This window comes from Hippoglossus stenolepis, chromosome 22, assembly GCF_022539355.2.
Source record: "Hippoglossus stenolepis isolate QCI-W04-F060 chromosome 22, HSTE1.2, whole genome shotgun sequence".
NCBI lineage: Eukaryota > Metazoa > Chordata > Actinopteri > Pleuronectiformes > Pleuronectidae > Hippoglossus > Hippoglossus stenolepis.
This window is the reverse complement of record NC_061504.1, coordinates 1136620-1161589: the sequence shown is the minus strand read 5'-3', so window position 1 is coordinate 1161589 and position 24970 is coordinate 1136620. Positions and strand designations below refer to the sequence as shown.

Below are 24970 nucleotides of genomic sequence, written 5' to 3'. Positions count from 1 at the left end.
ATAGGCTGCATTCCCAAACTATACACCACTTCTTATATCCCTCTGTGGGAGTGAAGTTAGTCTACTCACAGATGTTTGCATGTATACATTCAGACAACCACCACCCACCACTTTGTCTCCAGCTTTCTGGGCTACCACTACAGCATCTTTTCTTTGTGGTTACTCGAGCAATCCCTAAGCCACTGGTTAGGTGAAGTAAAAATCTTCTTTCAATTCCATTCCTTTATTTCATCCTATCGACTCCCTCTAAGTCCCAAAGTGTGTACCGTTAGAACTGGTATAGATATTTCCCGCTTGTAACTAGCTTGTTTTAGATAATACCCGTTTCACTACTAAACTGCAGCATTGCTTTTATATCCTTTATTCATTATCTAGATGAATAAAGGATCTAGAAGGTGAAATGTGTTGGCTGTTCACAAGATTGGAACATGCTGCATTATAAAAGAGGTGCTCTTCCAGCTTGGGTCTGGAGTCCTCTCACTGCTCTGCCTTCACTCTGTGCCACAGTGATGAGCAACTGACCTGTTTTACAGACAGAGAGATGGGGAGACAGGGCATCTCATGGGAACAATGGATGGCGAGGGAGACGGCACAGGTGGGAGGGCGACAAGGAGAAGTGGCAGACACTTACTAGGCCATTGTCTGCCTGGTGTCTGCAACAGGCTCACACACATCAGATTCATTGAGGCTCAGGCTTTATATAGAGACACTGTGACCTCATGCCGGCACCTCCAACTCGCTTCCCTGTCAATCTTTGACAGATGATGACATTTGTGCTGTGTCAACACCTGAGACATATGTGTTGAACGTGCATACAGCGACCTATATGGGGACTGTTATATTATCATATTATTACACACACAAATACACACTGTCGTCATATGTGAGACTCAAAACTGAAAAAGTCAAATCCAAAAATGAAGATGACAACCAGGCATATTGGCTTTGCAGCTTGTTCTTAACAGGGATGTTTTTAGCCTGGCCAATGGAATGTACAATAATCTGCTCTAGAAAACTAAAACATTTTGATTGTTTCAGGTTTCGTCAAGTCAACCTTTAAGGCTAACATACAGCACACACAGAGACTTGAGAAGTTTTCAGATATTAATAGTGTAACTCGCGAAAAGGGGAATGAGCTTGAGCTGGTTGGCCACACTGGCTGCCTGTGCAGCCCGTGACATCTGCGCCGCTGACCTGCTGCGTCTCACAGGCGTCTGTTGTTCAGACAGGGAGCCTGTCTGCTGCTACGTGAGGTTTTTAGTGTGACTACTGTATTCGAATAAAAGTAGGGCTATATACTCAACTAAACTAAATGCCAGGACATTATGCTATGAAGCTGTGCATCTTTTGGTCATGCAATAACAATAAAGACCTTGTTAAAACAATTGAATGGATTTAGTCGACAGAAACTACGAGTACTTTTACTTTGAAGGTACAAGAAATGTTGCAAGTATGTATGTTTGTGACTTATTCGACAGATATAGACATTGAAACTGAGGTGAAAGTTCATTTTCACTGTCTAGTTTGCTGTGAACCACGTGCAGTACACAGGGAAAATAGGCAAGACCTCAACTCTCTAGAAGAGCAATGTGGCTCAGGTGCCTGAGACGCAGTTGATAACATGGGCACCTTAATGAAAACCAAGACGTTCCGCAACGCACACTCAGCCAGTTCTGGATCCAAACTTATGCTTATCTGGGCGTGTCAGGTTATGGCAGGTGTTGAACAATGAACCTGAGGCGCAGGGAAACAGGGAATAAGTCAAACAGAACCTGAGAATGGCAGGCTAAATATATCAAGGTATAAAATCAGAGAGCAGCTGTAGTGTGACCATCACTGTGGGTGATATGCTTCAAATGGGGTTGTGATTACCACGTTCACGTGAAAAGTCCTTGAGGTGAACTTCTCTCTTGTGGTATTCACAACCTTGGACCTCAACTTTTTCTGAAAGCTCTGAGTTCACAGGTTCTGACCCATTTGCGGATGTTTTAATATTATTGGAGTTGAGTTTTGTGTATGGCCACCTCCAGAATGTAATTTCAATATTCTTTGTCTTATTTATCTTGGTTCGGTGTTGTTCTCCACCAACTCCTCAGAAAAATGGCTGGCTTTTTAGCTGTTAAATACTTGACTATGCTGCTATGATAGTGTGGCGCTGGTCAGATATCACACAGTGGGCTTCATCAGGCTGTTTTTTCGAAACAGGAAGCAGGGTTGAAAGGAGTGCTGAGACTGAATGAAACCAAAACTATGAGCTAACAAAGAGTTGTGTAAAGCTGTAGAGCTGGGTTATCGTCTTGAGTGGATATGTCACTGCTAACGTTTCTTGCCAGATAAAAAGTGGTCGGGATTTCACATTGACATGAAAATATAATTGAGTGGAGCTGGTAAGGACCAATGCAGTGATTTTTAACTCCATACGCACCTTGTTAAAGCCCTATGAGACAAATTGTGATTGGTAAATATGGGCTATACAAATAAAATGTTATTGATTGATTGATTGATTGATTGATTGATTGATTGATTGATTGATCAAGTTAAGGCTAAATAATTATTTTCTGTAAATGCAGTAATATAATCTTCCAGATAATGTAAAAATGTCGTTTCCTATCGTTACATTGCCTCATGACATAACAACTCTGTGTTCTCTCTTTTCTGTCATGAAAATATTGCTCACACTCCTTCAGCAGGGGGCATTGAAATACTGAATTTAGCTCACATTAACCTGCAGACAATCTGTATAAAATGAAAGCAGCATCCTCTCCTCTCCCTTTCTCCTTTACTCCCTTATGCCCTACAGTGTGTCTGTCCAGTGTCCAGTGCCTAATTCCCTTGATGAGATGTAGAGCATAAACATTTCCCTGGCAATTAAAAAAACATGGCCATGTGAGCAGAAGCAGCTGCCAGTCCAAAGCTGTCGGGGCACTGCTGTCAGATGTCAACAACAGCTCAGGGGCAGGAAGTGGCACCATTTGGGGCCAAGTTGACATATATATATATATATAGAAGCTACAGAATCAGGTTTTATTGCCAAGCAGGTTTACATATACAAGGAATTGTATTGTTATGGTGTGTTTGTGCAAGTACAAATATAAAAAATAGGAAACAAAAATTTAATATAAAAAAATTAAATAATAATAATATAAGCACCAGCAGATGGATTGTGCAATATGTACAGTTAGTCCGTTATTTTTCCACAGGAAGTTCAAGGGTTAAAGTGTCACAGTCACAGGGGTGGACATCAGTGCAGTCCAGTGATAGGGTCGGCAGCAGTTGGGTAGAAAACAGTTTTTGTGGTGTGCCGTTTTGGTCCTGATGGCCCTCAGCCTCCTGCCAGAGGGAAGTGGCTCTAAGAGTCCATGTCCAGGGTGGGAGGGGTCAGACACAATCTTACCTGCACGCCTTAGAGTCCTGGAGACGTACAGGTCCTGGAGAGGGCAGATTGCAGCCAATCACCTTTTCTGGTCAAGTGACCTACTAGGGATGTCACAATATCAAAGATGTTGTAGTGGGAACACTGAGTAAAACTGTCCCAGAGGACTGGAGGTGTATGGATGCTTCAAAGCAAACAAGTAACTCAGAGATGTATTTAGGCCAGAGACCATTCAGTGCTTTGTAGACAAGCAGTAAGATTTTATAATCGATTCTTTGACACACAGGAAGCCAGTGAAGTGATTTTAAGACTGGTGAGATATGGTCCATTTTCCTGGTGTTGGTAAGGACTCTAGCAGCATCATTCTGAACAAGCTGCAGTTGCCTGATTGCTTTTTTGTTAAGACCTGTTAAGAAATGGTTACAGTAATCTAACCTACTGAAAGGAAATGCATGAAATTAAGCATTGCGTTAGCTCATGCAGGACACAGAGTCATGTGCTCAGCTGTCATAAGCTGTCAGCTACTGGTTTACGGGTGCTCGTCAGTCACTCACCAATCACAGCCCATTCTCTCAACAAAGCGGTCCCTTTAAATACGACCTCCTCCTCACTGATCCCTGCTCGGCTACACTGCCACCCACGCCCTGCTGCCGACAACTTGCCTCCACCACCCCAGCCTCCACCTTTTAGTACTGAGTCCAAACATGATTTACGACATTCCTGTATCAGGATTTAAGACACTCTAATACAGAGTTGTGTGTCATCAGCACAAGTATGGTAAGAGATGTCATAATATTCCATAATCCGAGCCAGAGGGAGCATGTCGATATTGAATAAAAGTGGCCCGAGAATGGACCCTTGAGGAACTCCACATGTAATCTTTGTTTGCCCAGATTCATAATTACCAATTGAGACAAAGTAGTCACAATCCTGTAAGTAAGATTTGAACCAATTTAGCACAGTGCCAGTAAGTCCCACCTACTTTTCCAATCTGTAAAGTATTATGTTGTGATCGGCCGTGTCAAATGCTGCACTGGGATCCAACAATGCTCCGGTACAGCCATTTCCCTCCTCCAAAGAAAGATGTTAATGTCTTGATGCAAAAAACACAAGCTTCAGGGTGCCCTGTAGGCCTATATCTCCTCTCTCCAACCACATTTCCTGCCTGTATCTCTCTCCTCTACAGCTATCAAACAAAGGCAAAATAGTGAAGAAAAATATAACCTTTAAAAAACACCAGCTAAGAATGAAAGGAACGCCAAAAACAGGGAGAAGAAATGTGTTTAGATGTGAATGAAGACTCATTCTGCCTGTTTGAAGCAATTCAGGCACCAATTAATCACCTGCTGCTTTTCATTCACCCTCAGTGAAGCTCTCTCCCCCCCCCTCTCCTTTTCTTCTAGTCTGTACCTTCTCCCTTCATCTCTGACAGATGAAAAGCAGAGCACATAGGAGGTGCCACATCGTGCTGAACCGCGCCATCTGAGCTGGCAGCACAGCAAACTGTCCAAACAACCTTCCCCAAACAGTCGGCCTTTCCAGCTCACCCTAATTGGTTGCAAATGGCTTTTAGGATGAGCCATTGATGGCTGTGAGGATTTTATATACACAAGGCTCATGCTCTTTAAAGCACCAATACATTTTTTTGTCATTTGTTATATTTTCCTTCATTTAAAAATGTTCTTTGTCGTCACACATGTGCAGCTCATTCAATACTGTTTGGTCAGTTTTTAAAGAAGGCTCCGGTTACTATTTCATGTTTGAGTATTGACTGTGATGGGATGATATATTTATCTTCTCTTCTAATCCCAGTCATGCTGGAGTGGCCCTACAAATACAATGACAGCGTTCCTTTGTCAGAGATCAGACAAACATAATTAAGATGCGATGATGTGTGTTGGCCTGGGTAATTGGCTTCCAGTAAACATGTCTGTGTCTCTTCATGGTGCAGAATGTGGCACTGATTTGGCTTTTGTCACAATCTTTCAAACTAAATGAAACCTCATTGATGAGGATCTGTGACGTTAATGTTTTTGATTCTTCAAAGAGATCATATTCAAGCCAAAATCCCCATGTTAATTATCTGAGAGGAAGTGTTTTATGGATTGAAAGCATGGTAACAAATATGTGTGTGTTTACGTATTCATTTTGAAATCCTTATGTTTGCACTTGTGGTATGTAAGTCATTATGGACATTTGCTGTTTTCTGATTCTGTGAAGACATTTGCATATGTTCTGGTCTTGGAACCAGTAATTTTTGTTTCTGGGGTGTGTATATTCTTAGTGACCAGGTCTGGGTTATGTCCTTGTGCAGGATGTGGAGGCTGAGAGCCATGTCTCTGTGTGTTTGTGTGTGTGTCGCCCACTGCTGCTATGTGTGCCAGCTTTTCATTCCTGCTTGGAGCCATCAGCCTCCAGCCATCAATCAAATGTTGCAACTGTAGTCACTCATAGTTTTGAAATACTTCCTGAGAAACTTTGGAATCCAAACAAAGAAAGTCTGGATACATATTTTCTTCAGAAGTTGTACAAGTGTATGTGGGCAACTGGACTTGCTTGTGTTTCTTTAAGACGTTTCACCTCTCATCAAAGAGGCAGTGCTAACTGCATAATGGGAGGTTTCAGGTATTTAACCTTTGTGGGTCTGTACCTGTGTTGAAAGTCGTTATGTTAAACAGGCAGGTTGGTGACCCCCATCAGTTGTTGATCTTTGGGGTCCTCTGATTCAAGGTTTGAAAGACTGTTGATACCTGTAACTTGTAGACCGACCCTGCTATTGTGTGTGAGTCATTAGTGTCACTGGAGTTGGGGTGTGGTTGGGTGTTGAGCTGTCTGGAGAACTTAGGACAATATTGTAGGTGGCTGACAGTTGGTGTATTAAACCACCTCCTCTGTTAAGTGATGGTTTTTCCTGGTTGATAAAGATGGCTTCTTTCACTCATTTCTCAAACCATCTGTCTTCTCTGGCCAAAATACACACATTACCATCCTCAAAAGAGTGTCCCTTGTCCTTGAGGTGTAAGTGAACTGCTGAGTCCTGGCCTGAGGAACTGGCTCTCCTGGGCTGTGCCATCTGTTTATGTAGTGGTTGCTTAGTTTCCTGATGTATACTGTAGGTCTGAGCAATCTTCGCTGTATTGGACTGGATAAAGCCATCTCCACCTGCGGACCTTATAAAGTCCATAGAAAGTCAGGAGAATTTGATGTGAGTGCACAACAGGGTTACACAAAAATGAAAAATAAAACAAATATCTGCCCAGCGAAAAAGCGTTATACACGTAGAAGCTCGGTGTGAAATATCTCGGGGGGGTCTTTTAAAAGACTACAATGTCCAATATTTTGTAGGCAGGGTTTTCGCTGCGATTAGTTTACAGCGGTGACCAGTCGCTACTTCAGGATTGGTGCAGACACACATAGGTATCCTTGTACCGTGCTGCATGTCCTCCCCAATTGCCACTGGGTATTTCGCAAACTGCATGGAAGACACAGACACTGTAGGAAAACAAATGAAATCCATTGTGAGTCAGGGTTTTTAACCTGAACCAAATTTTCTGCTTATTGTTCTGTGGAAATGCTTTCATATGGGTGAAAACCACTTAACAAATATACCAATGCCAAAATCTGTGACAGGGTAATATCAGCCGATAAAGTCAGCCGATCAATTAGTCTGGCTCTAGAAGTAAATTCTTCAAACATGGGAAATTGTCACATGCGGTTAACACTCAGTGTTTTGTTAGCCCAGGAGGTAGAGCAGGTCCTCTGGAAGGTCCGCGTTTTTATCCCCTCCTCCTCCAGTCTGCATGCCGTAGTGTCCTTGGGCAAGACACCGAACCATAAATGCCCCTGACAGGTGTTCTGTCAGGGTGAATAATGAGGGATAGAATAAGTACTGTGTATAGTAGTGTTGCGTGAATATGGGTGAATTAGCCTTATGGCACCTTGAGTGGTCTTAAAGACCAAAAGAGCTCTATATAAATGCACTCCATTTACCATTCAATTGAATGTCTCATAATAACAGCGTGCTTGTACATAGGGTATTTTACCTTGTAAAAACAATTACTATTGGTTTTTAAGTCTAATTTGTTTTATATATTGGTAGACCTATTGTTCTTCAAAAGAAAATATAAACTCTTGAACAGTATAATGCAATGGAGCTCAATAATCCAACTCACACTCTATTTGGTTTGAGAAAGATACAGAGAATAAGATGGTCCATTTATAGCTCCAGAAGCCCAGACGGCAAATACCTGCACCGTGTCATCCTCAGTACAGAGGGAGGAGAAGGATGTGGGCCACAGTCCTCCTCACTGCCTGGCAGATCTCCTGCTGTTCACACGGAGGGGGTGGACTGTTTGTTTAAGTGGCTCTGCATGGCAACCACTTGTGAGTGGCTCCAGTGAAAGTCTCCACTGGCTCAGCATGGAGGGGATTGTTGGTGTGGGGGGGCAGCATCCATACATGAGTACACACCAGCTGACACTCATCTCCTTGCTCATCCTCCATCCAAACTCCCCCCTCCTTACCCCTTCTTCCCCCACCACCTGCGGAAAGGAATTCTTTTGAACAAAAGAGGAATCATCTTCATCAACATCTTTCTCTCTCCAACTCCTGATACGGTCATAGTCACTGGCCACTTGATTAAACCTCTGACTCAATACCCAGACATGACTAACGTCTGCTACCTTTAATGTCTGAAGAGTGTTCATATCGGTGCATAGTGCCACCAAGGGGCCGATGATAGCTCTTCTTTCTTCACATCGCTGATTAGATTTCCACAAGAATACAGAAAACCATGTGATTGTTCCGAGAGTTGGCTACTAAAAAGCTAATTGGAGACTCATTGATGAAAACACCTCATCCTCTGCCTTTAAAATTGCATTTTTAAATTTCATTGTAAAACCTTTCCTCTTTAAAATTGTATTTAGAAAGTGTTGAATTGTCGTTTGTAGGCATTATTGTTAATATGCTTGATGATCCTGCATCACTGTATAAAACATCTGCTTTAAACTTAATTTTAGTAATATTCAATGATTGACAGGAAGGGCTTCATAACATTACACACCAAGAAGCACTGAGAAACTTTGACCAAACCAGTTGCACTGTTATGTTTGCAATGATAGATGATCTATGAAAGTACAAGAAATGCTCAACAGCAGAAAACTGCAGGCTAATGACAACTGAATAATGGTACTGGAGCAATCAAACAGACCAATTCTTTCTCTCCCAGTAACACAGCCTTCGTTTTCTTTCAGACATGGATGAGTGTGAAAACGATTACAACGGGGGCTGTGTCCATGAATGCATCAACATACCAGGGAACTACAGGTGCACCTGCTACGATGGATTCATGCTGGCCCATGATGGACACAACTGCATGGGTAAGAACAGTCCTGTGTGTGTCTGTGTTAACAGAGCTCCATTCACTCCAACTTTTAAATGACTGTAGAGACTGTGGTCAAAAAAATGGTGGAAAGAATAACACCCCATTAATGTCTTTTTTATGTCTTATCTTGGCAAATGGCAGGATCTTTGGTTTAAATTTGCTTTAATGTGACATCAATGAATTTTTGTACAATCATCAATGGTCTGTGGGATTTGTTTATTGATTAAAAGATCAAGCACTTTCCATGTGTTTTCAGTCAAATTAAAATGAATGTTCGGGCCTGTGGTAAGTTATAAATGTGTGTTTGTTTTGCAGTCTGTGTTTAAAAATGCGTCAATCTTCATCTGTCCATGGTGTGTATTGGTGAGAATCTTTGTGGTTAGTATCTAAGAATCTGTCTGATTCACTGTATGAATAGATATGTCAGTCTGTCTGTGCTGAAGAGAATATACTTGAGGTTGCGTGTGTGTGTGTGTCTATCTCTTAAGCCTGCCTGGCTCAACTTACCTTTCAGCCAGAGTTCGTCAGTCATCATGTGGAGGGTTTCCATCATTTGTGCTTTTTTTATATGTCTGGGCTTTATTATTGACAGATCCAACCCATTTAGCCCCAGTGCTGTGTTAATGTGTCTCTGTCAGCCAGACTTCTGTATTTCTCCCCAGTACAAAACGTAGTCCTGCAGGGATGTGCTCAAACACATTTCATCCCTTAGTCCTCCACTGCTGACTGACATGAGCAAAATAAACTCAGAGCATAAAAAAACATGTCACTTTGGACACTCTGTGTCTTTGGTGGGATATGCTTTGGCATTCGTAAGTGTTGTAGCTCATGCTTTGAACCTTTTGAAAGATTGAAAGACAGTTTAAGTGCTAGCAGCCAGCAGTACAGAACAGCTACAGAGCTGTGAATTCACTTCAGATGAATGACTTTCAGACAGCTGAATGTCAAAGAAAATGCTTTGAAACATTCATTGAAAAACAATGATGAAAAGGTCATTACACCAAATGTTAATTCACATAAACTGAAAATACATACATGGACTCGTTTCCGTTAATGACTCAAAAAGCAGCAAGAGTCTTTTGCACTGTGTATTACACAGTTTTTAAACAAACAAAACTGGCTTGCTATTGCTGTAACTCTGATATCATTACATACAGGCACCCATAGAGAAAAGAATCTGTAATATTTTCAGATCCTTCAAAGTCAGTGACAAGTAGTTGAATCAGGAGAGACTTTGATTCAACGTTTTAACAACATTTATTGAAATGCACACAGACAGTGATGTGAATGTTATAGTCTTTTGGCGTTTTAAACCTCTATGTGATGTCAGCAGGATTAGGAGGGGGTGTAGCAGAACGTAGCACAGGAATTCCCCCCGGGGGCTAGACACTGGTGGTGGTTGAGTATCTAGATAAGGTAGTGATGGTTCTGCTGAAGACTGGAGGAGATTGGGGTGGAACTGGATTATGCGCATCATTGAATGAAGGCTGACTGCCGGAAAAGAGGAGAAGGGATTTAAAGTTTGATAGCAGATTGATGATTGGCTGAAAGAGACTGTGGCAGAATCTGATTGGCCATTTAGAAACGCCCACAATAAGCTGATCAATAAGCATAGAGAGAGTGAGAGATTTGATATTGATTGAATGGGGGTAAGGTCTTCCTGACTGAACTTACGCTGAGCTAACATTACAGGATCATCTTTCAGGAGGTTACAGTGCTAAACAAAGTGCCCTATAAGACAGGACTAGACGTGTTTTCATAAAAAAATGAAATTTCTGACCCTGTAACTTAGTACAATAAATATAAGATGTTCAACTGAGTCACTTTGTAAGCATGGCTTGCATAGGAACGGCTGGTTATCGAGCAGCACAAGGTGAGTCAGAGGTGCTAGCAGGCTGGCGAGTGGATCCTGTCTTATACTGGGCAATAGTAAAGTTGATTGAAGATTGTGGGGGATGCAGGCAGTTACAGCTTCATAACAGAAGGGTTAATATGTCCTTCAATTTCAAATGGTCCAGCGAAGCCGGGTACCAACTTACTGGATTCCACTTGAAGGGATAGATCTCCAGTTGACAACTACACCTTCTGTCCAGGCTAGTAGTTTGGAGGCCAGGTCTGGCAGTGGTCAGAGTCAAGGCATTAAAAAGAGTTGCCCTAGCCTCCCTTCAGACTCTGCAAAAGTGGTAGAGGTCGGTCTACTGCTACTTCTTTTTCTGCTGTTAATGGTGTTGAGGTGCTGAGGCAGTTGTGGACATACTCCACCCAAGGTACGTGCATGCTCTAGGACGTGGGATGGCATGCAGTTATCCAGCTTAACCCAAACTCCAGGTCCTGATTTTCCGCCTGGTCTGCCCATTGGTCCGGGGGTGATAACCTGAGGATAGGCTGGCAGAAGCCAACAGTTGTTGATGGTGGACTGTGAGAGAAATTCTGCTAGCCATGGCATTTGACAGCAATTGGACAGACCTGAGTTGGTCTGTTGGTTTGTTGCACCACCTGGCCTTATGCCTGGTCTTTGTTGATCGTAACTTGCCATTCAAAGTCCAAACTGCTAATCCTGCCAGAGGCAGGTGTTAAGTCAAAATTGAAGCCAAGAAATGAAGATAAAGTAGTGAATTAGCAGGCAACTACATAGCATAGTGCAATTGATGCTGAAAATAATCGGAAAATTCGGTTTAATATTAATTACGACTAAAATCAATAATGACAATTAACTGTTAATTAAAAGCCATAACGCTAACTTCTAACTCTCTTCTCCAGTTGACACTGGCTATGCACACAAATACACACTTAACTATCCATTAAGGAAGCTCAGGGGGTGGCTCAGGATGTAGAGCAGGTCGTCCTCTGACCTGAAGGTCGGCAGTATGAACCCCCGTCTACCCCATTCCACAAGCCGGAGGGTCCTTGTTAAGATACTGAGCCCCAAATGACGGCTGTGCCAGTGACAGAGAAAGTGCTGAATGGGTGAATTCAAGTACAGACCATTTACCTACCAAGTCTGTTTCAAACTTACAGCAGATCTTATAGCCATGATAAACAGCTTTGCTTGTTTGCCTGCTACTGCTGCCTCTTAACACTTGACTTTTTCACACACACACATTTTCCACACACATTTGCACATGTGTATAATAATATGTGCAAATACCTGATCTCATAACAGTGAAAGCGGAGTCAAGGGCAGCTTGACAAGCACTCTTTAGAGGAAATAAATAATTTTCTGGGTGAAACATTTGAATTCCGCTTGAATGAATGATTACTTTGGAGCCACTGAAAAATTCATCAGATGAAGCCAATATTAACAACATCGAAGAGGAGTGATATAGAGACTCAGATCCCACTACAGGTCAACTGGTGCAGGAGAAAAAAGTTTTAAATTGAGCTGTTCAGTTTTTGTTTCCTCCAGCTAAAAGATATGGATGGTCCAAAAACCTTAATTTTCAGTGTGGAGAGGTCAGAGAGGGAAACAGATGACCTGTCGTATTGTTAAGTGGTGTGGCCTCAATTCATACTTTTCCTTTTGATTAAATATTAATTATTCTTAACCATACACGGATAAGATTGCTAGCACTGCCCTATTCCAGGGATAATGCAACTTCTACACCCAGGGCTTTTCAAGAAATAGAAGGGAGCAAAGGTGTTTTAAGCAAAAGTGTTTTATGGCTAAATGTCCGCTGATATCTTCCAGGACTGTCGGAAATGCTAATTTTCGCTATCTTAGCCACTTCCAGAGGACTTTTAGGCTTAAAACACAGTGGAAATTATCTTGTTTAGAGTAGAATTTGAATGTCGTGGCTTGCGGACACTTTGATGACACCACACGAGGGGTATGGAGGCATGTTGTGTTTTTTCTGTTCTTTTATTACGTCTGAAGTTAGGTCACTAATTTCTTTAATTGTATTGAATTCAGCTGCTAACCTATTTATCCCTGAGACTCCAAAACTGTTTTCTGGACTCAATCACTTCACCCACCTCCCCATCGTCATAGGGTTGAGTAATAATGAGTGAATTTTATTTCTGGGTGAACTATCCCTTTAACCAGCAGCTTAGTTGTTCAGCATAAGTTACAATGGTGATTGTAAGAAGTTAGAAGTAAACCAGCGTTGTAGGACTGAAAACCCACTTAAATCTGAAAATAGCTCGACAACTACAAATCCCGCTTTGTAGTATGGGCTCCTCTAAGTTTTAGTCCGTTAGTAAAACAGAAGTTCAACAAATCTGTTTTAGTCCAGATGTTTCCCTGAAAGACAGCTGGTGGTGGGGATGTTGTACCATTGATGTAGTTTCTTTTGGTTGAATAATAGCTGGCTGTGGCTAAGGGGGTAGAGTGGGATTTTACTAATCAGAGGGTTGGTGGTTTGATCCCCAGCTCCTCAATTCCTTGCACTTGGGTAAGACACTGACTTCCTGACTGCTGCAATATGACATTTAGTGGCCACATTTAATTATCTACACCAGACATGTCACTCAAGGCGTGCGGGCCTCTTCCGACCTACGGTACAATTATATCCGGCCCGCGATAAAATATCAAATGTCTATCTTAACTGGCCCACCGGTAAATAGGACGCACACTTTTTTTTGGTGAAAAAAAAGCTCCATAGGCCGTGCCACTGTGCGTAATGCTAGACGCACACGGAGCGAGCGAGCGCTCCTCTCCACTCACTCGCCGAGTATTTGATGATATTAAATAATTTTTCCAGCGTTCCAGAGATCCCAGTGCCTGCCCCGTCAAGTTCCCCGTGTCTCTGAGGCTTATCTCTCTCTCTTTTTCCTTCCGTCTTTCTCTCTCCATCTCGCGCCGGCCAGAGAGCCAGGCAGCATTCACGGGCTCCACTGATCAAGCCATGGTGCGCAATGCCCGGCTCGACACACACAGAGCAAGCGCCCCTGCTCAGCTGCCGAGTATTTGGTGTTATTAAATTATTTTTGCAGCGTTCCAAGATCCCAGTGCCTGCCCCGTCAAGTTCACCCTCACGCTTTTCTCTGTGATGAAGATGAACAAAAACCCCACACAGGAGTAGTCTCACTGATGCACACCTTCACTCCATCTTGAGGGTTTCCATAGCACAGGACCTAACCCCAAACATGAATGAAATGGCAGCCAAGAAAAGATGCCAGACATCTGGCTCTGGCACATGTACATAAAAGAAGAATGTAAATATGTTTTCTTTTTGCACTTTATCCAATATCCTGTCTATCCTGTTTAATAAATGTTGACCCTGTTTGGCCGTCGACGTAGTCTCAGTATTAAATTTTGGCCCTTTCTGTGATTGAGTTTGACACCACTGATCTACACCCATTCACAGGGTGACCTTCTGACCTTTTCCATTTGAAATTAACAGTCAATTAAAAGTAATAGTCCAATAAGCGAAGACTTATTTAGGTTAATATAGAAATGTTATCTTTAACCTGGTACTTATAATTGAAGCATTAACATGTACTCATCATTTCAGAGTTATAGATGGGTGAAATAATAATAGTAAATAGTTACTACTTAATGTACTGCTGAAGAAATGTATCATATTTTATGGTGTGATCATGTTATGCAAGTACACTTTTATATTTCATCAGAATTTCAAATGAATGTAGTGGAGTAAAGAGTAAATTATTGCTATATGAAATGCAGTGGAGTACAATTACAAGTATCAGAAAGGTGGAAATACCTGAAAACGTGAAGAATGTTGCTCTGTTCCATTAGTTTTAACCGCACCTTTTAAATCTTTTAGTAGCAGCTCTCACAAACACTGCGGCCGTGTGCCACTTACTTACAGTTTGCCGATAATGTGTCATGCTACAACAACAACAGCTAAGTAACGGCAAGGAAATAGTGTAACAGTCCTACTCTTCCTCCGGCAGTATAATGCTGTTTGCACAGCGGCATTCTGGTAGTGCAGAATATCCACATACCAGGTAGCACCCAGGCCTCAGAGAAGCTCTAATGGTTATTTCTTGTTTGTTTCAGTTAAAACTAGTTTGGAATCATTTCAGAGAAATAGTAGTTGATCAATTATATTTAGAAATAAATAGAAAAGACAGATAGGACTCTGGCAGTCAGTGGAGGGTACGTTCCAGAAAATGTGGGTGTATTTCAGGTATGATGCATGTTTAGTAGGACCAGTCTATATTTAGCCCACTTTGAGGAGATATAGCACACTTCAGATTGGGTTATGCGTTCCTACGTGTTGACTCACAGATAGCGTACCATCACCAGCCTCTCTCAAGCTTTGTGTTTACTGTAATCACAAACTGTTGAGATAAATAGTACCCTATGATACATAGTAATCATATAAACAGAACAGCCTAGTCAAACTGCTGTTTAAGCTAATCTCTGACGTTCATCTTCTCACCGCCCATCAACCCAGGATCTCAGTGTTTGTTACCATGTCTCGCTTTCAAAGGTCTCGTTCAGCAGGAGATTTACTGGCCGAGGACTCACTGCCCTCACACACACTCCCTCTCTTATCCCGTCGACACATGTATGCATGAAATGAGTACTGGCAGCGTATGTACCTACTACCTCCACCGACAGAGAAGATCTCAGCTCTCATATGACATACTGTCATAACATCATACATCACTGCTGTGGCTTCAATCAGCTGTGATGAGTTCAAAGATGCTGAAAATTAAAATCAGATGTCTTCCTGTAGAAATGTAGAACATGCGGTAATCCCTCCTGACTCATTGATCATAGCTGGGAATACGGTACAATGTCAAGCCCTGCCACACATCCATCTTCAGGAGACATCTGTTGTTGTCCCCCTCTGGGTTTAGGTCCCTTAGTTTGACAGCAACAGTGGGTACAGATTCTAAAGTTTAGTACAGTTGGAGAGGAGATTTGTATATGTCAGCTGCAGTGCAACAGCTCAATTTGAAAAAAAGCTGTTTCGCTGTCAAAGTTGACACTCAATTTAGTTCTAATTTTTCTTTTCCATGCTCTGGGAAAAACAGTAAACATGTTGTGGCGTTGAATAGACGCAGAGCATGATATTCAGAGACCTCAGAACCTTGTGGTGCTCTCTGTGAGGCTCGGATGACAAATTACACTTTGGTAAAAACAAAAAATCACTTTGCGTGAGTGTGCATAAAGTCACTCCATCAACTCCCAGATGCACTGTGTCAACAACTTAGGACACAAATTGATTTAAGATTGCCTAATTGTAGTCTGATTAAAGAACGGTCCTCATCGGTTCCTTTCTTCCTTTTGATTTTGACTTTATTTATTTGGTTTTGCCGTGGACACAGCTGGGCTCAATGTGTCGCTCGCTTGGTACTCTCTGTGAATGTCTGGTGCAATTGCGCGAGTTTATTTTCCTTCCGATACGTCCGTTTCACTTCACTGTGAGATCCGCGAGGTGGCTGCACAGCAGGCGGTGAGAAACCACAGCGTGTCACAAAGAGGTCCAACATGTAACAGATATGAGGCGGGAGACATCAATGAAAGACACTTTGTTTAATAAGATAAGGTGCATGATTACAAAAGCCGATTTAAGACATGTCCTGTGGAGGAACTCCGGAGAATTGGGTGCCCACAGTTTGCCTTTCGCACGTGAACATGCAGCGGGAGGTTCTCTGCGCAGTCCTGTTCACAACAGCAACAAATAATGCGCAGGATTCAGGTGAGGAGTTTTTTCATTTCATTAACTTGAGGTGAATCCTGTGCAGAATGTCCTGCTGTGTCCCCACATCGACTCATCCAGACTTTCTGCAGACTTTCTACTACGGGGACAGGCAGAGTCAGTCTGCAGAAAGTCTGCAGAGGCCTCCACTCAGACATCTGCGTTCACACAACCAGCCCCTGTGGAGAAACTACTGAGGATGTCTGGAGTTCAGTGCATGTCTGAAAGCAGCTAAAGAAAGAAAGGGACAAAGCAATGTGTAAAATGTAAGCATTTCATTAACACCCTGGATTCCTGGTTAATATCCCCACCAACATTATGAATTTAAACCACAAAATTACGAGCCAGATTTGACCACCATCGGGAAATTGTAATGACTGTACATGAGAGTTGCAAAAATCAAACATCAAACTCAAACTTTTGAATGAATTCTTTAAATTCAAAGTTAGTTTTGCCAGTGTTTCCGAGTTTCAGCTCAACTAACAAATACACTATTGCATCGATGTAATATTGTAGTGTTCTGCAACGGTGTCACCCATCTCTTGTTTTAGTCTCTTTGAGGAAGGGATCAGTGTGGACAGGAAGAACAGCTACAGCCACAATACAAAGGAGGCGAGGACCAATAATATGCTGCATTCATATATTTTCAACGTTTTCCCTTTCATTGTGACGCTTCCTTGCTTGGTTATCTCAGTGACCTGAAAAGGACAGACACACATCCGTCTAACAGAAACATACAGTAAAGCCTCCGAAATCCAATTTATGTACCTGCACAGCTACTGTATGTTTTGGACAATGAAACTGCCTGTTTGCATGCAGAATGCTAACAAGTTGTTGTTGCCCCCTCCTTTACCCTTCACCCCATTTCACTTTCAGGCCCAGTTCAGAGCTGGTTTTAACATGTATCGCTGGTGATCTGATCACAAGTGGACAGCTGCAAGTTCACATGTGGCTTTGGAATGTGTCGCCACATGTGTCTCCAGTGACCGCTGTGATCAGATCTCACTTCCCGGCTCTATATGCGACTGAACACGTACATCATTTGTGTTCTCAAAGACCAAAATATGTTGTTTTTGTCCAGTTATATTATACAGATGGGTGTGCTGTCAAAGAGATGACCACAGATAAATCAATGTATGTGAATAACTGAGAAGTGTGAAAGAAAAAAGGGATCTGCACACTCTGTGCAAATATATTTTAAATTTATGAGCTTTCAGTCAGAGACCTTCCTCAAAGCAAGAACGGGCTTCAGATGCATTCAGCAGGAGGCCGGCAAACAGCACTTGATTTATCACAATAGAGGACACCAGTGTCAACCAGCTTGGCCTGTAAGACTATAAACATCAAGGGAAATGTAGTTCCAGTTTTAATGAGCTACAAAGTAAGACACTGTCCACAGAGAGAAACATTCGGAACCTCCAACAACAATCAAAAATACGTAAACACAGCGGCATACAAAACAAAAGAGACACATTCTATGTAAACATCAGTCATCTGCCATCATAAGACAAAGTTGAGTCTATTGCTAGTATTTCATAAGAAAACAGTCATATTCACATCTTGATTAATATCTAATGGTTGCAGTGTACCCAAGGTGTGAGTGTAAAAATACTTTGGCTTCATTAAATGGTCTGTATTTATATAGTGCTTTGCTCTTGATGACCACTCAAAGTGCTTTACAGTGCCGTTTTTACATTCACCCACTCACACACACATTCATACAGTGCATCAATGGGCAGCACTTTTTTTTTTTCTATGAGGGGCCATTGGGGGTTCAGTATCTTGCCCAAGGGCACTTCGGCATGCAGGTGGGGAAGACTGGGATCGAACTGCCGACATTCTGGTTGGCCAGACAACCGCTCTTGAGCCACAGCTGCCCCAGTTGTTTGTTTATACTTTCATTAATTCATTCAAACCTATTTATACGGGGAATGCTGTTGAGAGCCAGCTGTATTTTTCAAGAAGGCCCAGATTGTAATACAATAATTATCAGCAAATGTAAAAACTAATTATGAACAGACAAGCAAGAAATAAGATATAATCATGAAGTGTCACAGTGAGGACCAACTGCAGTGTGAAGATTGAGCAATAGATACATGTTTTTTCTTTGTAGATACAAATAATGCAGTGTTGTATGTCTTCTACCAGACAGTAGCTGTGTCTCATTTTAGGGGCTGCATCCATCAGAGGACTTGGTCCTCCTAGACCACATTGGCCAAACCGCGTCAGCTGTAAGGCCGGGACAAGCCTAGCAACAAAGCCACAGACAAGAACCTTTTTTTGGTTGATTTAAAAACGCTGAAAAGATTTCCATGCCTCCACTCTTTGTGGGAATCTCCTCAAATTAAGTCCAAATATTCATTTGGACTCAAGTATGATCTGATTATATTTCGATGGTTGAAGGTCAAGAGGTCAAGGTCCAATGGCCGTGCATAATTTTGTTCTCTTTTTCCTTCTCTTTGCATCCAATCAGATGTGGACGAGTGTCGGGACAACAATGGTGGATGTCAACAAGTCTGTCTCAACACCATGGGGAGCTATGAGTGTCAGTGCACCCATGGCTTCTTCCTCAGTGACAACCAGCATACCTGCATCCACCGCTCTGATGGTAAGACTGAGAATGAGAGAGAATGCTGTAAGAAAGTGGGAGATCGTTGTTTTTGAAAATCTATCTCCGAGACGAGCAAAGAGAAGATGTCGGATTTTATTTCAGGCCTGTACACGGCTTCTGGATGCATATTGCTGAATTTTCAACAAATCACATAGGTTAAACTGTCTAAACGGACTATATTTTATTGTGATCCGATCTAAGCGGGCTGCTCTAAGTACAGGTGTGAACACACTCAGATTGGATATAGATCTGATCACGCCAGACTACATTCATAGCAGTGTGAACACAAATGCATCCTGGGCCATATGAAGGACGCCTAGTCAGCTAACGTCCTCTGAGCTGCTAGTTTCACTATGAACTGAACCTTTGTTTTCTGCCGAGACACAGACACACACAAACAGTAACATCGGACACGTCTGTAACTCAGACTGGGTCACACCAACCTAATTGGGTCTTGTCAAACACAAATTACATACGTAAGTGAGATCCGATCACTCCTGTACTCAACTCCGGATAATCTCCTGAAATTATTCAGAGGGGCTTAGGAACGCAAAAGTCAGGGTCACTTCCTCCAGGGTTTCTCCCGCCCGCACCCAAGTAAAAACTCTGGATAGTGTCCAAATGAGGCGACGTGAGGAAGCAGCAAGAGATTATCTGAAGGATTCACATCGAGTGAGTGTGTTGATGATATTTCTAACATGCATGACAATGTTCATGGGCACTTTACTCTTATTTTGAAATGAATCTCTGCTATTTATGGCCCTGCTCTTTGCTGTCGGATCAAAAGTTATTTTCCCTTGTGTGTGAAGCTGTGGGATTTGAGGGTGCTGACATCATGCCTCTAACTTGGTCAGTGGCCCTCCACAATGATACAGTAGACACTGAGCGCAATGTTTGACAATGTTTGGCATCCGTTTCTTACTGGTCGGATTTCTTAAAGTTGTTTGACCCTACCACCCTGGCGCTGAAGAAGCTGATCCAGAGGTGAGGAGGCCTTGTTTCTTCTACCCGACACACACACACATATTCTCTAAGCACAATGGTCGCATGTATACAGCCGTGAATGGAGACAGTATGGCAGTCAAGTTCAAAGACAGATGAGAGGGCCACCATCTATCATCTGTGAAAGGGCACAAAAAGGAGACACTGGAGGAATGTGGTGTTGCGTGAAGACTGAGCGTGAGGAGAGAGAGAGAGAGAGAGAGATCAAACAGAGGAAGAGGCGGCACCAGTGTGACCTCTCCTTTATCTTCTTCCTCTGTATCTTGGGTGCTTACAGTCATGGTGTGGTCAGTGCGGAGGCGTGTTATGAGCCTGTGTCAGGATGTTAGAGGATTCTCTGTGGCGATGCTCAGAGAAAGAGGTGAAAGAGATGCAGAAATAGAAGTGTGTTTGCTCACTGGAAACCCCATAACCCAGCTTATGAATATATCTCCCTTTCCCTCGCTCTAGTCTCCCCTCCTTCAAAACTATTTCTGAAAGTTTTGCCATCGCTCACATCGACGGAAACAAATTCAGCGACAGCCACAGACAGATCATATACCTTATATAGAGGATTAGCAAGGTTTCACCACCAAACTAGACCAGGAATTTATAAGTACGTGGAAGTCAAAGAGAAAAGGCAGAATTAGAGCAGTTATTAAATTTCATGGAGAAATTTGATCATTTTTACTAGAAAAGCTCAAACATAAATTGCGTGTATGTGTTTTGTATATGAATTCAATTTATTTATTTCAATAAATAAATACTGTACATATTTATTCATTTTGAATCTATGTTCTCCAAATATGTCCACCCCCTCCACACCATGTTCTTAACATATCTAGTATGCGTAAGACCAGTTCCGGTCAGGGATGTTCACAGTAAACAAGTGAAGGTGGTATATTCCTGTTGCCCTGCTGTGGCAGGCTGTCCTCAGCCTTTAACCACGTCCAGACATTCCTGCACCAGTCCATAGTTCCTCAATCAGAGACTTGTGCCCTCTCTCTCCTGGACAGGAATAGCAGCAGCATCTAGGTGTTCCACAGGAATCTCCTTGTACATTATTTTTTCCATGCTACCTTACATTGCTTCCTTCGCTCCTGTCTTCAGCTCTTCTCATCTTTTTTTTTTTTTTGCATCTGTTGCCTTCTAAAGGTCCCATTTCAAACCAGATTAGGACCAGGCACATTGCTGTTTAAAGAAAGTGGATCAAACTGATAACATACAGTCACAGACATCAGCTCAGCTCAAACACTATGTACTGTGTTCATGCTGCAAGATGGTCAAATGCATAGAGAACCACAAATTTATGTAATTGTATCAATTCCGTCTTGATTTTATTTTTCAAATAATGGTGACCATTGCTCAAATTATGAAGGAATTTTAGCTGTGGGTATACTAGTGGGCATATCCAAAACAGTGGTATATCTACCATGAGCAGCTACAGCCTGTTCTCAATCCTGACCATCTAAAAAACATTTTCTAGTGAAATGTATAATAAAGTTTTTATCGGGAGGCATTTTACAGAATATATAGATTCATTATCTGCTGTTAATCTTCCCTAGATGTGTCATGTGCACCACAACTGCAACAGTAGAGTTCTGGACTAGGCTGTTACTAGGCTGTGTGTGTGTGTGTGTGTGTGTGTGTGTGTGTGTGTGTGTGTGTGTGTGTGTGTGTGTGTGTGTGTGTGTGTGTGTGTGTGTGTGTGTGTGTGTGTGTGTGTGTGTGTGTGTGTGTGTGTGTGTGTGTGTGTGTGTGAGTGGGAGAGACAGTTTTTGTTTGATTGTTGCTTTGCATATGGTAAGTGTCAGCTCGCGGCTCATTTCCTTCTCCCTGACTCTCAACAAGGGGATAATAAAGCCTAGCAACAATTGTTTGTTCCATTATCGTGTGTTTCCACTCTGTTGTGCTTCACAGCCCTGTCTGAAGCACATCCAGGCAAGAACCAAAGACGTGGGCCCATGAGCTCCTAAACATGAGTTGGGGAACAGCTCCCCGAGCAAATGTTCCTGATCTGTCATGATGTGGGAGAGCTATGAATCCATGAGTCAGGTATGGCTCACAGGCCCAGTGGTGACATTCATGTAGAATGTTGAAGCATATTTCCTTTTCGGGGGAAAATCAGGGATCTCTAAAATGGAGAATCTGGCTGGTCAGTACAAGGTTGTGTGTGATTTGCATCAGCAGTGAAAAAGGTTGATTAGTTGCAGTGTAGTGTTAGATATCGTACCAATGCCTCCGAGTTGACCAGGTCTGTCTTTCAGTCTGATTTATTAATTGTACCTTTTGGACAATGTAGCCACCACCATAACAGAGTGAAAACAATATGCTCGTAAATTCTTCTCTGAGCTCAACACCACAATTCCTGGAAAAGTTGGGGTTGGCAGTGAGCTGGGAATTTTAAACACCATCTCATACCGGCGCCATGCCTGGCGTACCAAGAGAATGTTTGGTCACAGGAGTTTCTGTGAGTGAGTCGTGGAACTCCATGACTAGATGATACTTAATAGTCAACTGTGGACAAGAAAAATCGACCATTTTGAATGGAAAACAAAGAAAACCACTGTTGATAGTCAGGTTTCAAGTTTTTTCTCGCAGTATGAAAGATCATTAGGTTGCTGTTCAGCCATATGTGAATATAGCACAGTGCTGGTAGGCTGAACAGTAGCTTTGTTTGATTTGCAGGCCAAGTCAGCAGAGATGAAATTGGCCTGTCAGCAGCCCCTTGAAGGATTTATTGAATGCTAACAATTCCAATTATCAGGAGGCAATGGACTGATGCAGACACTTAAAAGACACTTTGGGTAGTATAGCAGGTTCAAGTTCTTGTTATATTCTGTTTTAGAAACTGAAACTAAAGAATTTTTACATTTTTAGGTAATTTCAAATAAATGAATAGATATAAAATAAAAAAAAACACAATATATCTAATCGTGTAATCAATTTGTTTTAGTTAGAAGCACAAAAAGCAGTCCTTACACACTTGAATCTTAGCCCCTCCAAGAACACAAAATATTTATGATTAAGTAATGTTAATTATAATTTATTATAAGCAGATCTTACGACATGTTTAAGTCTTTGTTTCCTACTGCAAAATACTCTTTTAAACCAGTTATTGCATTTTTAGACATTGATTATGCAGAAAAATAAACCAGTAATTTCATTTTTTTAATACCGATTATACTTATAAACATCTAGTTATTAAGTCTGTATATACTGATTATACAGATAGATGACTAGTTATTCATCTCTGTGTGGTTTATACAGATAATTTAACTAAATAGTATGCATTAATGTACCAATTATACATTTAAATAAACCAGCTATTACATATTTATATACCAGTTATACAGAAAAAAACTAGTTATAATACCTTTATGTATGGTTTGTACAAATAATTTAACTAGATACTATACATTAATGTACCAATTATACAGATAAATGAACCAGTTATTACATATAATCTTAACTGACTTAATGGATTATTCAATCTTTACTGATTTTATGGATCAATAAACCAGTTATTATGTTTTCATACATGATTGTACAGATAAATAATCTACTTATATCTTATATATGATTATATACATTTATAAACTTTATTATTACATGTACCACTCATGCGGATAAAAAACCCAATTAGAATTTCCCTTAGTAGAGCACATATGACGTCATTGTCCCAGGATTGTGACGTATGACAACAGTAGCGTCGGACGGTGGAAAATCCCACAGTAAATCTTATATGTTTATTTTACAGTGTTTCTTTAAATGTAGAAATAAACTTGTTTCCCGCAGTTTGTGCTGGGATGCGCGGCTCTGCTCGTATTTACATTTACAAGACGGGTCGGGCTGTTCAAGCTTTCCTGGCTCCTCTCGTTTGTCTGCCGCAAGCGCAATGTATGATGGTAGATCGTGCTCCGTTGGACACTATTTTTCAGGATGCATTATGGGAAACAATGAGTGTACTATATAGGGTACGCAAAACTTCATTAAACATTCGGACATCACTACAAAATGGCAAACTCACTATAAAGTGAATATAGTGATCAGTGAGTGGTTTGGGACACAGTCCATAGTGGACCATGTGTGGAGACAGAGGAAGTCAAAGAGAGCAGGGGATTGTGGGAGCAGGGGATGGGGGAGGAGTCCATATTGGGGGGAGAAAAAGAGGAAAAATAAACACAGAGAGACAAACATAGTGGAGTAGACCAATGGAAGTTGTGTGTGTTTATTTGAAGTTGTGCAAGGAGAGGAAGCAGCCGAGCTGAGGCTGCTGCTGCACTCTCTCTCGCGCACACACACACACACACACACACACACACACACACACACACACACACACACACACACACACACACACACACACTGACACTAGTATGTATGTAGGCCCATGTGCACGTCCTCCTCTTGACAGAGGAATAAACAAACCAAAGCAGGAAATTGGAGGTACAGGGAGCTTTTAAATGATAGCCCAGGGGCAATGTGGGAATTTTAAGTACAGGGAGCTCTGTCTACTTGGCTGTTATCATCATTATTTACAAACATCATCAAAAGCTGTACTTCACCTATCATATGCCTACACACTGACAGCTCAGGGTTTCTGTCAAATGCTGTATAATTTCATCATTAGGTGGAACTCTAAGTGGTAATCTCTAATATTTTAGTTTATTGATCCTCATAGTGTGTCGGTCAGGGTTATGAGAAGAGGGTGACTTAAAGTGGAAGAAGAAAAAAAGATGCATTAGAAAATACTCTAACAACTTATATCTTAATTTTTATTCTTTAACATCTTATTTCTATAGAGGTTAATTTGTACTCTTCTAAACAAAGGAGACAGATGAAACAACAGGATGATGGTATTTGCGTTCTCATATAAAATATAATCAATGGTTGCGCACAAAGAAAAAAGTATGATTCCCTCCACTACTGTTAAATAGTAGGATTTGTTTCATTGGAACCTGTCCTCTTTGATGCACACATGCCTTATATTTTTGACTGCCAGT

The 24970-nt window shown here is 41.7% G+C and overlaps 1 protein-coding gene across 2 annotated transcripts in view; it reads left to right on the top strand.

Annotated features, from left to right (window-relative positions):
• scube1 (signal peptide, CUB domain, EGF-like 1) overlaps positions 1–24970 on the top strand; it is a 98513-nt gene that overhangs the window by 16536 nt on the left and 57007 nt on the right. For both annotated transcript variants that reach the window (XM_035148000.2, XM_035147998.2), the window contains exons 3-4: positions 8626–8751; positions 18846–18980. In XM_035148000.2, coding sequence (XP_035003891.1) covers positions 8626–8751; positions 18846–18980 — 261 coding nt within the window. The remainder of the gene's footprint in view (positions 1–8625; positions 8752–18845; positions 18981–24970) is intronic.